At 32.1% G+C, this 14,528-nt stretch overlaps 2 protein-coding genes across 4 annotated transcripts in view; one reads left to right on the top strand and one right to left on the bottom strand.

The window, feature by feature from the left end:
* LOC123705036 (amidophosphoribosyltransferase-like) overlaps positions 1–7,043 on the bottom strand; it is a 30,449-nt gene extending 23,406 nt beyond the window's left edge. For 2 of the 3 annotated variants that reach the window (XM_045653592.1, XM_045653616.1), the window contains exon 1: positions 6,914–7,043. The gene's annotated coding sequence lies outside the window, so the exon portion shown is untranslated. Of the gene's footprint in view, positions 1–5,574; positions 5,687–6,913 lie in introns of those variants that run through there. The other variant, XM_045653609.1, reaches the window with a different exon arrangement.
* Positions 7,044–7,769: 726 nt separating this feature from the next.
* On the top strand, positions 7,770–13,840 carry LOC123705114 (multifunctional protein ADE2). Its single transcript, XM_045653746.1, has 8 exons — positions 7,770–7,929; positions 8,851–9,054; positions 10,238–10,495; positions 10,591–10,716; positions 10,819–10,904; positions 11,180–11,348; positions 12,933–13,150; positions 13,491–13,840. Exons 1-8 carry the CDS (start codon positions 7,911–7,913, stop codon positions 13,689–13,691), a joined length of 1,281 nt encoding a protein of 426 aa, XP_045509702.1. The 5' UTR covers positions 7,770–7,910; the 3' UTR covers positions 13,692–13,840.
* Positions 13,841–14,528: the final 688 nt, after the last annotated feature.

Here is a 14,528-nt window from a genome sequence, read left to right as displayed (position 1 = left end):
TCTGATTGAACAGGGGCCGTATTATATCCTCTTATTACCAGACAGTTTACGGCCTGAATTGAACTGACCGGCAAATTCATATTATGTTCTTAAACACCAGCCATATTATATGCGATCATGAAATAAGAGGTCCTAATACGGCCGCATTACCTTATAAGAGTAGCATAACGGCTTTTAACTAAGAACCTCTGTTATCGCCCCTGGTACTTGGAGTTACCATGATGTCTTAAAGCAGTATTATTTCCAGTTGCAGTGTGGAAAAATGACTGAGCTATATCACTTATACAGGTCGTCTAGCGCCATCACTATAATATAGCCTACTCTGGAAATACTAATGTTTTATGACATCACGGTAACTCCCCCGGAATTAATAATCTTTGTGCCTAGCACAAGATTTTATAACAATCCACATTTACACTTCAAAGTACAACAAACAATCACACATATTTTTGAATTATCATTAACAGCATAATCAAAACAACGATATTTACAGAACTAGATCAAACAATAAACTCGAATAAGTTCGTCGAGGTGCAAGTTCAGATGATGAAATGATACCCAACAAAAGTAAGTTATTTTTAACCATACGCAATCTTAACCTCCCTGTCGTCAGAGTGAGTGTGATCAGCTGTGCAGGGGGTCACTTATCTAGTGACATTACGATAGTATATTTCCACAGTACATCAACAAACATGCTACGATAATTGTCGCGATAGGCCAATAATATACGTCGCTATCATTCAGTGGTCCATTTTACCGGATTTTCTATTTGTTTCCAAGTGTAGGAGTACCAGTAAGGAGTAAGAAAAATCGAATGGATGTCAATCCAGGAATACCTAGGTTATGGGGTATACTAGCTGAAATACGCAAACTTATTCTGCGATCAATTCATCAATAGGAACGTCGTAGTATGTTATAGCCCTCGACAAATGGACTACCCAGCCCAGGAATTTTTCAATTGGAACCAATGTGTAATTATTATTTTTTTAATATTTCAGGACAGTTTTCACTCTGATTCCATACTAATTACTAAGCTTTCGCTTGTGTTATGGAAACCAGATGGCTGATAAACATACATATATAATTTAAAATAAATACTTATATATAGATAATTAACTCCCAGACACAGAGCAAACATGTATATTGTATGTTCATCACATAAATATTTGCCCCGGTTGGGAATCGAACCCACAACCTCTGGCTTGGAAAGCAGGGCCACTACCAACCAAGCCAACCGGTCAGTCATTGAGACTTGTGCCATAATTTAAACACACAGACTCTTCAGGTAATATATCAAAAAAAACTGAGAAAATCTGATAAGAGTAAGTCAAATTTGAGAGCTGACCCAGCCCTCCTCACATGTCAATTCTTAACAACCAGGTGTTTGTGGACCATTTTACAGGATAGCCACACGCCCATTCACCAATATCCAACGACCTTCTATATGTTTGTAAACACATACTCTCTAAACACCGTAACTAGTATCTGGACCGAGGATACGCATAAGTCAGATTGCGATCCGGTCGTTACCCTCACCAGCAATTGCATGACAGACAAGCAATGATTAATTCAAATACTTGTCTCGGATAATTGCAATGGCAACATTCAATGCTAATTTATTGTAGGTACTTTCGTAACGGATAGGTTTTAGGTTAACAAAATGCGGAGATGTAAACATTTTCAGCAAGTTTACGGTACAAATTTTAAAATAAAATAGAAATTATCATTGACGGGTACGAATCCTGACTGATACAATACTGTGGAAGAAATATGCTATTCTGAATTAGTCTATATCATTTCCACAACACAAATTTAACGAAAACGACTTCATAATGCAAAAGAAAAGCACCAGGATCTATTAATAAGTTCTAGTCATTTACAATTTATGAGAAAATAATTACATATGAACTTACAAGTGGGTCTTGTAGGAAAAATATGGTAATCAATGTTTTTGTATAGCATAAGTACACTATCCAAAATTGTTATACATAAACCAGTTATTAGCACAATAAATACTAATGAATGAATGATATTCATATCAGATACTGACACGATTCTTGTACCGGCTTGTGGTTTTGCAATCTCCAATAATTATTAGGTGTCATGTCACTGAGGCAATAATTCTTACTAAGCAACATTTCCTTGCTATATTATGTAACTTATTGTACTTTGTAATTAAAGAATATTGAAAAATCTAAATTGTAAACAATTTGTCAGGCTTTTATATTTGAAAGAAAAGCTTAATCAACGAAAATCACTACATAGTATAAAACAAAGTCGCTTTCTCTGTCCCTATATCCCTATGTCCCTTTGTATGCTTAAATCTTTAAAACTACACAACGGATTTTGATGTGTTTTTTTTTAATAGATAGAGTGATTCAAGAGGAAGGTTTTAGTATATAATTTATTAGGTTTTAGATAAAGCGGGTGAAGCCGCGGGCGGTAAGCTAGTGTATAATATCTTGAAGTCTGTGTGGCTCCAAAGAATGTCTGGATAACCTCTGTGAGAAGACTTGCAGATGATATAATGTTATTACTCTAGTCAGGCTGCAAAGGAGAGACTATTAGGACAAAATTTAAGTTATCGGAAGTTAGCAATGTGCAATTACATGTTGAATACCAAAAATACATCACTAACACGATTCCGAGACAGATGCATATGAAGCATATATAAATAAAATTCAAAATCAATTTACTAAGGACCCAAATCAATTTTGGCAATAAATAAAATCGAGACGTGGTTCGTTAAATAAGGCCAATGTTATAACGAAAGAAAGGATACCTCTAACGGATACTGAGTGTGCTGATGAATTAGCAGCCTTTTTTAAAACTGTTTATAATAAAGAACGGCTATAATAAAGAACGGGTTGAAATTGGAGAAATGATTACAATTTTCAAGTATCAAAAAAAAAACTTGACAATTGTAAATTGACTTAAGACAGAACAAACACGGGGCAAGTGGGACACAAGCAGACAAGCAGACGTGAGAGTGTAATTCGAGAAAGTGCATTAAATTAAATTCCGTCTCTAATGATATTTTTACTCATTATTAAAATGTCACTAAACTGAATTAATCTAACATTACACAAAATATTGCGAAATAACTGCATTAGCAAATATTTACGATACATTTCCTAAATGGAAGGTTAACCCGACTGCAGCCTTACAAGTACAAACTAAGTAATTCCCACACCTCTGTTCCGAATATTTATATTTTAAATTATTTAATTAGGCAACGTTTCGCTTAGACTTTCAAAATATAAAAGCATGTTTATTTTTTTTTTGTTGGTAGCGATGAAAAAAAATTTTGCTATAAATGTAGGTATATGTATATCGAAGCAACGGTAAGAAATGGAAATGAAACTACGTTAAATGTTATGTTGGTACCAATGAAAAATTTTGTGCTTATTGAAGCAAATGCAACGGTAAGAAATAAAAAACATAAACAATCTCACATTCTTTATAACTAACCTTACCAAACTTTTTTATTAAATTATAATGTATGTAGTTAGTTATGTTCGGGTGAAAAATTGCAACTCAATTTTGAACCAGATATTTTGTATATTCGTTCAGTTTGGATGACAAAGAATGATTGCGGCATATCCAAGATCGCAGACCAATTATTTTTATCGAATAAAAGGGCTTGCTAAGAATAACACGAAAAATGTTATGATGTCGTTTTAAAACAACATGGTGGAGTCTTGGTGGAGTAGGTACAGCCCGTATATCAGTTAAATAAAAGCTTGTTTGGAAAAGGTTTTTACCTTAAATTTATTAATGTAAGAAAAATTTCCGATGTTGCTAAATAGCATCCTAGCATATCAGAGACCTATTGACTTACAGGCCGTCGAATATGGGCCAATAACACAATCGCTATTAGCTATTATTAATTAAATGATTGCTTATCGACGCGTAAACATTATATTCATATATTCTAACTGACGCTACGTCATTATGTTAGAAAGCGTGATATTAATTAACTGCAAGTTATAAATCATTTGGTATCACTTGTACACAAATTAGGCAGCTACATTATGTAATATCTACTATATAAAAATAAGACGGGTTTTCCTTCCTGACGCTATAACTCCAGAATGCACGAACCGATTTCCACGGTTTTGCATTCGGTCTCGGGCTCCGTGAGGTTTATAGCAAAGTAAAGGTGTCTCTGATGGCGAGACGGAGTTCACCCGGTTTGCAAGTCTCATATGAAAATAATTATATTGATTAGTAACAATAACCGTTAAAATGGTAACATATTTTGTTAGTTTATGACGTTGTTCTTTGTAGGGTAGTCTCATTATTTGCGAGTTGAGATCCGAGTCATCAGTCATACATAAGCTTTTTATCCCAAGTCAAGCCGGGCAAAGCAGGAGCATTTTTTTCACATAATAATTTTGATTTTATTTTATAATGTAATTTATTTTAAGTACTTATAATTTTACTTGGAAATTATTTATATTTGTATAACTACGTAGGTAACCAATATTTTAAAATTACTAAAAATTGAAATAAAAAAAAAAAGCAAAAAATGTCTCGGACTATAATCCAGAGGTGGCGCGAACACCCTGTGATGGCGGGTGCTTTTTAAAAAAAAATAAGCAGGAGCATATATGATATTTTGCTGTGATATTTTGCCACAACAAGTAGGTAATCATAATGATGACAATCTACGAAATTGAAGAAAAAATTAGAGAAATAATGCAACGATATAGATACAACTTAAGTTACATTTGAGTTTAATTTTTAATTTATACAATCTGCTCGCATGTTATACATGTGCATTTAAAACAAAGGTACGTGTCCGGTGTCGCATTTCTAACTGACACGAGGATTTTAGTCTCATTCATGATTCAACTACATAACAATGTAACTAAGAATGAAAGAAATACTATTTTTATAAATATAACACGCAATAGTAAATACGAATATTAGCTATGCATAGGACGTCACTATCAACATTTTTACAAGCACGTGATCCTTAAAGAATTGCGTATAGGGTAATTAAATGTAATCAATTGATAATGTAATTTTAACTTTGGGCGTTTAAAAATTAAGATAAGATTTTATGACCTCTGACACTTGAACTCGAATATCAACAGTCAATAATAATTATTATATACGTGTACCGTATAGGCAATGATACTCATTATTGCTTAGCAATTTTAACATAATTAAATACATACATATTTTGTACATATAATATTTGCAAGATTAACATTTTCATTTATTCAAGTCAGAATTTTGAAGTGGTAAAATTTCGCAAAAAATATTAAAATTGAAAAATGTGAGCGAAGCGAAAACGAAATTTAAATAATAGGTTTTGGTCTGGACTGGATTTCACAATATTATATGTTTTGAAAAAATCATCCCATAAGCCTTTTATGTGATGTAGATATATCAAGACTCCCTAAGTAAACAAGAAAAAATTATCATTACTTTTAATATGAAAGAAAGTCACATAATTGTAAAAAAAATAATAAAACAAAAAAGAATAAGAAGGAAGAATTACTATGGAATGTTTTTCCAAAATTTTTCCAGTGATATCGAAAACTATTATGAAATTTCACTTACTTATATTAAAAAAATCTGATTATTATTGGTACCTATTGGAAGCGGCATGCTTTTCCCTTGAAACATAGACTATGAATAAAGGCCCAGAAATCCTTAAGTTTGATTTCTAATAATGATTTGTGAAAATCCATAATTACAATCATAGATTGTTACAACTGTTTAAGATTCAAAATTTTAAGTTCCCTCAGAATAATATTTTTACATAACATTTATTTAATACAATACTTTAATACATAATACAATACTCCTAATATATAATAACAAGGCAACATGAAACTAGCAGTGTTTGTATAAAATTTAACGAAATTAAGTTTCTTGGCTAACTTCAACTTAACTCACAAAATTGGTCTATAGCGAGTGTTATATCTCTCAGATTTGTAAATATATTGATAGTAACTATTTTTAACTATTGGGAAGGTCATCCACAGCTATCTTATTATAACATATTGGCCGGTCATTATAACAATCCGCTAGTAAGATAATTGCAACTTTGTAACAGGGTTTATAATAATTATATGCCAAGTCAAAGTTCTTGAAATATAAATATGTCATTGTTAAAGGATAAGTATGATAAGTATACGATTTGAATATTTAAATAAACACAATATTTCTCAATGAAATATCAAAGAGAACTTCAGTTAATTTTTTATATTTCTATTATGCGGACTTACAAAACAATACTTATGTCCTTAGAAATATTAAAAAAACAGGCAACTATTGCAAAATTAAAAGAAAATATATTGAATATTTAACTGAACTTTACTAATGACCTCATCTGTCTTTACTTAAAAAAATTGGTTGAATTATTTGCATGTCCAATGATCATAAACAATAGGTAAACATAAGCGTCTATTCTATTCATCTTCATGTAATACTTGTGTAACATGCAAATTATTTATATTCCAACTGTAGCTCGAGACGAAGTAAAAGTATAGCAAAAACTGATACTATTTTAGTTCATTGATCTTACAACATAACTTGAGATTAAGAAAAAAAAAATTAAACTAAGAATATTTAAAAAATATTCATCATAAGAAACTTTTACGCGACATTATTTGACTAGTCATTAGACTTTTTAACAGCTAAAGGTAAATAAATTAATAAGAAAATAATAAATAACACCAAAATCTATATTTACGGCCATGTGGATATGTATAAATGACATCTCAAGATGACCTGAACATATTAAAAACCCTTTATTTATTGAATAAAATCAATATCAATGAGTTACTACGAAATTTAGCCGGATTATCATAATTTCCGTAAACTTTCTGACAGGTTTGTTAATTAATTTGTTAAAAAAATATTTATTTAGGTAACTAAAAACTACTTCACTTACCTCTTATAAAAAGACACACAAACAGATAATATTGTTAGTTTCGTAAACAGTAGGTTGTTGAAGCGTAGAAGAGCAACAAGTATCAAGAACAAGAAGTAATTGAGCACTTGTACTTGTTCATTATTTGAATTTGAATTGAAAGTTAACTGCGCGTGCGACTAAGCAGGAGTCTCAGTGACAGTGACAATTAGGTTTATAGCGCGACTCAAATAATTTGATACTTTGAATTTATATTTTATTTTTATTGAATAAATATATTCATATTTCATAGTATAGGTAATCTTAAAGGTACAAGTTGTATAATTGATAATTTTGTATCCGCACATTATTATGTAAAAAAAATGTGTGCGTGTACTAGTTGTACACACGTAAGAAGTGAAACTTCTTTATGACCTTATTTTTCAAAAAATAATTTACTATATGCAACTTTACAGAAATACGTCGAATCACGCGTGGTAGGGATAAGAGTAAGATGATGCGTAACGGAAAAATATCATGCGTAACGAAAAAATGTTACACTAAGTTTTTTTCCATTCCCGATAAATAAGTTTCACTTCAAAAACTAAATTTTATTGAGAGATACATATGTTTGAATGTATAATGTTTATTTTTACATACTTCATTGAAGGTACAACGGATACTTACAAATATATGATTCCTATCTTTAATCTTTTAAAATTATTTTCTAGATAAGTCGATAGTCAGATGTCGACTATTTTAATAATTCCCCTGTGACGAAAAGACAAAACTATTCATTATATAAAAATAAATAATAAAATATTAATTGTTCATTAGTAATCATGATTGCGCGGTCGCAGTGTACAAACATGTTATCTATATTAGCTAGCGCCTAGCCGTCAAGCAAGTGCGTCAACCAAGCACATGGTGGTCTCAGATGCTTCAACAAACTTTATAAAAGGCACTCGCTGATCAATTGTCGTGCAATTTTATTTTAAACAACCAAATAATATATTCCATTCAATAACTTTTCAGCATCATGGCTTCACCTAAAGAAGGTAAGTGTTTTATTCATATTATAGCACATGGTATAACCCGGCAACGTAAAAACGATGTGCAAAAATTATGAGAGCGTAGTTTTTTTGACAATTTGATATGTTTACAACAGAGGCATCTATGTTCGTGACCTTGAAACTAAATTATGATCAATTTTGGTTTATTGTACGCAGGTCGTTATTGTGTATATAGTATTCTGTATTGGTATAGTATGAATGGCCATGAATTTAAAATAATCAAATTTTATGCGTGTATTTCATTAACTATTTTTTACGAAATTATTGACGATTTTTAGAATATTTTAATAGATTGGGGAGCCGGGAGACATAGGAAAGTAGCACCTAACATCATAAAAAATTAAGTTAATAAAATAGGTATCATGAACTTTATATTGTAACTTATTGTAAAAAGGTATTGATATTGATGGGAAAATAATATAGTTATTTTCTATTTGTGTAAAAAGTCAGTTTTTTTTTACATTCTTCTGGTATAATAAATATTATATATGCTTTTCACCTGCGGCGCACTCAAATGAAAACCCGCACAGCTCTTGTACCTGTTTCCATGCTTATTGCCGGTATAAAATCTATATCCTGTCTCCGTTCCTAAACTAGGTATATAGGGTAGTATCAAATTTCATCCAAATTGGTTCAGTTGTTTAGGCGTGAAGGAAGGTAGAAAGATAGACAGACCCTCATAGAAACAGAGCTACTTTCGTATTTATGATATCAGTAGGGATTCAGTTTTATTATTAAGTCTAGATGGGGATAGCATATTACAAGCATACATTTACATTTTAGGGAAGTACCTAGGTCATGGAATTAAGCTAATTATTAATATTTCAATTAATTGTCAATATTAATTAATTTAAAAAAATATTTATCGGCCAATATTCTTTTTAATATATTTTTTTCTAATTTCAGTTGTCGGTTTCAAACTCGGAAAATTAATCATCGAAGGCAAGACAAAGCAAGTATTTGACTTGCCTGATGTGCCTGGACATTGTATGCTCATCAACAAGGACAGAATCACAGCAGGCGATGGCGTCAAAGCGCACGATATGGAAGGAAAGGCCGAGATCTCAAACCAGACGAATGCGAAAGTCTTCGAAATTCTTAAGGCTGCAGGTACGCACTGCTTACCCTCTTTAATAACTGTATAACAACCAGTTATGTTTCCTAACATATCCTGATATAGTTGACTAGTTCGATTACCTGTTATTAATTATCTTGTCCATATTGTAAGTTAAACGAATAGACCTGTTAGTCTTCTTACACTACTAGACTTATTGAGTAACGGAAATGACTGGTTTTTCTTCAGATCGGTTCTAAATTAAATGCCTTTCAGACATCTTCATCGTTCATGTCCTATAAATAATACATAAACCTGATAGATGAGCATGGAGCTATAAAAAAGTAGTTAGTAATAACTAATAATGCTTCATAAAGTAGGTACTAAGTTTTTGAGCCTACAAAACAAGTAATAGAAAAACGGGAACACAATCCTCATGTAGGTAGTAGACGTAGTTGTAGACAGTAAAGTAGTTGATTGTAATAGTTTGTTTTAGAAAACCTTGTCTTCTTGTGCTGAAAATTAACGCTAAAATTAGCCTAAGAATAATTCTTGCATACATAACATGCAGTGTCATCATTATAAATTCTCCCATTTCGTAAACATGTTTATGTCAATAAGATATAATTTATAAATAAGAAGATCAATAAATACCTACAGTTAGTTTACAAATGTATTGTTAACATTATGACCTCTCGATGTACCCGATAATCTTCATCGGTAAAATTACATCATCTTGTTTATAAGGTCATTTGATTACAAATAGATACGAAAATGTAACAACTATAATGATAAAGTAGAAAAATAATATTTTATTAGATTATGATAATTTATAGGTTTATTTTTATGATGTGGTTGGGGAACAACAAGATAGTACCTAAGTCCTCAACTAACTACATTTAAAACAATGTGAATAATTATCAACCGAAACTAATTCGAAATGAGATCAATAATAGGATTTTCAACACAGGTATCCTGTATTTATGTAAAACTTAACTGGACAGAAGTTTCGATTACATAAGGACATTAAAATTCTAGGCGACACTTACTTCGACCAAAGAATACGTATCTAATCATAATTCATGCGGCTAGATAGAGATCTATAATGAGGAAGAGTCCTTTCCTTAAATTCCATTATGAGCTTATATCCACAAATACACGTAAATAATTAATTTGCTAAGTATATCAACAAGACAAAACTAATGCATAAGCACTCATAAACTCTAAAACAATTAACAGGTATCAAAACCGCCTTCGTGAAAATTGCGTCACCAACTGCATTCATCTCAAAGAAATGTGAAATGGTACCAATTGAATGGGTAACCCGAAGATTGGCTACTGGTTCTTTCTTAAAGCGTAACCCTGGTGTACCTGAAGGATTCCGTTTCACACCTCCCAAACAGGAAACCTTCTTCAAAGATGACGCTAATCATGACCCACAATGGTCTGAAGAACAGATTGTATCTGCTAAATTCAATGTTAATGGAGTCGTTATTGGTAAGACTATCAATATTAATTTTCCATCTCGTATGATTGTTTAATTATTTAATCCATTTTTTTTTTATAAATATGATAAATGATAATTATTTCAGGTCAGGATGAAGTTGATTACATGAGAAAAGTAACAATACTCGTCTTTGAAATATTGGAAAAGGCGTGGGCCCTTCGTGATTGCGCTCTTATCGATATGAAAATCGAATTCGGAGTTGATACAGATGGTACGTAGATCTTACTTGCAGGGTTTGTATGTTTTCGTATGCAACAATAATCGAATTATTTGAATAAAATCTGTTGATGTAAATATTTTTACTATATTTTAGGAAATATCCTACTCGCCGATGTTATCGATTCTGATTCATGGAGGTTATGGCCTTCCGGAGACAAGAGATTGATGGTTGATAAACAGGTAACTTTTAGACTTAAATCATACTGTATAAGGATAAATAATATTTAAATATTGCTGATGATTTGAAATACAATGAGTATGGATATTTACTTTAATATTGCTCCTTTATCTCGGTCATACAACTGGAAAGTCATGAAAGCCGTAAAGAAATCCCATCAGGATAATAAACCAAAATTGAAACACTGATGTCTCTAATTCAATCCGTAATTTTTTAAAATAGCTTAAACATATAATTGCCTCCAAATATCGGTATTTCCATGTTTATTTTATTATAGGTATACAGAAATCTATCAACAGTGACCGCTGCTGATTTGGACACAGTAAAACGTAACTTCGCATGGGTAAAAGATCAGTTAGATCACTTGAAGCCGACCATACATCACAAGGTTGTTATCTTCATGGGTTCCCCAGCAGATGTCGAACATTGCAAGAAAATTGCCAAAGGTTTGTAACCGCCGGTTGTTGAATTGACTAACCATAGAAGTACTCATAAAGTCTCTTAATTTTTTGCAGCACTTATAAAAATCTCGTTATTCATGTTCACTAATTTTTTTTTATGTTTATTGTATTGAGAAGTAAAAATTACGCAAAACTCAAATAAAAAGGTCCACAAACGTTATTTATGCCATCTAGTGTTGCCCAAATGCAAGAACAAGACGAGACTTAGCCAGTCTTGGTCTTGGTCTTGCGCCAATACATCTGGTCTTGGTCTTGGTCTTGGTCTTGCGCCAATACACCTGGTCTTGGTCTTGGTCTTGCGCTCCCAGTCTTGGTCTTGGTCTTGCAGCAAGAGTCTTGCAAGTCTTGCAAGTCTTGCAATTACCTATTAGTCTATTACTATTTATTAAAGTTTACTTTAAATCTTAGAAAAACGTATTAGAATTGGAACATTGTGAGCTTGATTTAACATAGCCATAGTAAAGATCTAGCAGATTAATAAATAACTGAAGATTTGATAAGAAATTCGAAAAATCAACTCACCTATATGTCGTTTTCCATGGAAGTAACTGTTTCTTAATAAACATTTATGATTTATAAGCTTACATTTGCTAAAACATGTAAAAAACAAATTAATTACAATAACTTGACTGTATTTTAAAGAACAATACTTATCTGTTTAGAAAGAGATTGAACCCTCAACTTATAAGAAAAAGAGTTTTACGATTTATCATTTATTTGAATAAAACAAGAACATATAAGTAATCAATATTATAATAATAATATTATATACAAGTACTAGAATGAATTAATATGACATCTACTACCTATCCTTACCATTTTATCTTAATCATAATACTACTTGCGTGATCAGTATTCATTTTCATTCTAAGCACTCTGAAACTTATTTATTCTTTGGAACACCTGTAGGTACTCTTAAAAAAATTAGAAATTATTTTGCATGAGTATAACTACGCCCTATGGCGGCAATCAAATAGTGTCAAATGTTATGATTTCGGCGTGGCGACCACGATTGTTTTAGATTTCAAAAGATGCCGCCAAGTACTTCCGAAAAGCGGCAAATTTCTTTGAGAAGTAAGTACCTATAGTAAAACCTTTGATGTCGCATTATCAAAGTGCCGATGCGATGGTTAAAACATAACTATGCATGCACTCAGTTTGATTTTAATAGATATTTTTTTATTCGCTATGTTTATGGTAGTAATGCGCATAGGTCCAGTTTTTCATATTCTTTGATACAGTTTTTTGCGTCTCATAGAATTCCTAAGCGTTCCTACCTAGTTATACACCGAACTGTTACACCTAACTACTCAGTGAAATAGCGCTAAGTCCTAGCTGCAAGACGCAAGAGTCTTGCAGGCTATGTCTTGTTCTTGCTCAAGTCTTGCACGGTCAGTCTTGGTCTTGGTCTTGCTAAAAATACGCGGTCTTGTTCTTGGTCTTGGTCTTGCAAAAACGCAAGACGCAAGACCAAGACTGCAAGACCAAGACTGAATTTGGGCAACACTAATGCCATCCACAAATTCTGATTCAATTCCAAAATAAATCATGAATGCGTCAAAATTTCAGCTTCCAAAGAGCTAGGTTTGGACGTTGATCTACGTGTTACATCAGCGCACAAGGCCACTGAAGAGACACTTCATATCATGCAACAGTATGAAGACACCCACGGTGCACTAGTATTCATTGCTGTGGCTGGCAGATCAAACGGTCTTGGCCCAGTGCTATCTGGCAACACTTCATATCCCGTCATCAACTGCCCACCCCCATCTGATAAACTTGTTCAGGTAATAACAACATTTTGAATAATTATTTTACTAGCTGTAACCCGTGGCGTCTACGCGGTGACCGGTTAAAAGTAGTATATTTGATAATCCAGACTATAATCCATGTCTGTACCAAATTTCATACAGCTTTGATAACCGATTAGTTGTTTTTGGGTGAAAGTGAACAAACATACATTATTACAAACTTAAATTTTTATAACATTTGTATACATTCAGTTGTCTTTCTATCCTGTTTGACCTAAATCCATCCATATTTATATATCCAAATAAAATTCAAATGGTTATTGTCTAAGTAATAGATACTTAGTCATACACATTATAACATAACATTATGTTACAGGACATCTGGTCATCTCTCTCCGTACCCTCCGGTCTTGGATGCGCTACCGTTATCTATCCCGACAGCGCGGCACTTATGGCAGCTCAAATTATCGGCCTTCAAGATTACATCATTTGGGCCCGTCTTAGAGCTAAGCAATTGGAAATGGCAGCATCCCTAAGAGTCGCAGACAAGAAAATCAGAAACTTGAGCTTGGAATAATCTAAGAATTTTTATATCACTTATTGTTATTTCAATCGAATATTAGTCGTTAAACTTTCGAACTGCTATTATAAGGTTGTTTTTATATTATTTCGTCAATGTTTACTATAACATTCCATGTTATACATAATAAAAATTATTTTATGATACACTGCCATCTTTTATTTTAATTTAATTTAATTTATTTTTATTTTAAACACTTTATTGTGCTACCAACATATAGTAGATACAATAAAAACTTAAACTAGGACATACAACACAGAAGGCGGCCTTATTACTAAAAAGTAATCTCTTCCAGACAACCAACAGATTGTGTGAAAAATAGTAAATATGTAGTTATTTAGCCAGCGCAGCCAGCCGCAGCAGCCAGCGCAGCCATCCTATTTATTTCCAAGTATATTATATCAACGAGCACAGGACATGTATATTTTAAACAATAATGTAAAATCACAAGAAGTTTTCCAAAGACGGTCTATGGGAACTTACCGGTACCTTTATTTTTTATTTTCTTGATGTACATCTTCTATATAATAAAATCATACCTATATTTTAATCGAATTAAAAAAAGCAGTAGGCTCTCAAAATTCCCTTTGTTACCTCAATCCTTGCCTCAAACTTTTGGCTAGGTAAACCTATTTTGATAATTCTTTTTCTTAATTTGAGTGAGTCACTGAATTCCTCCCCAAACATTGTATCCGAGAATGGTTATTCAAACGTGAACCATAGAGTTGGTATTAAAAACAAGTATCTTATTACGAATATTACATGCAAACTTACAATTTTCCTCTTCTTCCCCTCCTTGCAAGAATATACAAAATATAAATATTCATTGTGTGA

This window comes from Colias croceus, chromosome 2 (genome assembly GCF_905220415.1).
Source record: "Colias croceus chromosome 2, ilColCroc2.1".
Taxonomy (NCBI): domain Eukaryota; kingdom Metazoa; phylum Arthropoda; class Insecta; order Lepidoptera; family Pieridae; genus Colias; species Colias croceus.
The sequence above is the reverse complement of the archived record's forward strand: the minus strand, read 5'-3'. Positions and strand labels throughout refer to the sequence as shown.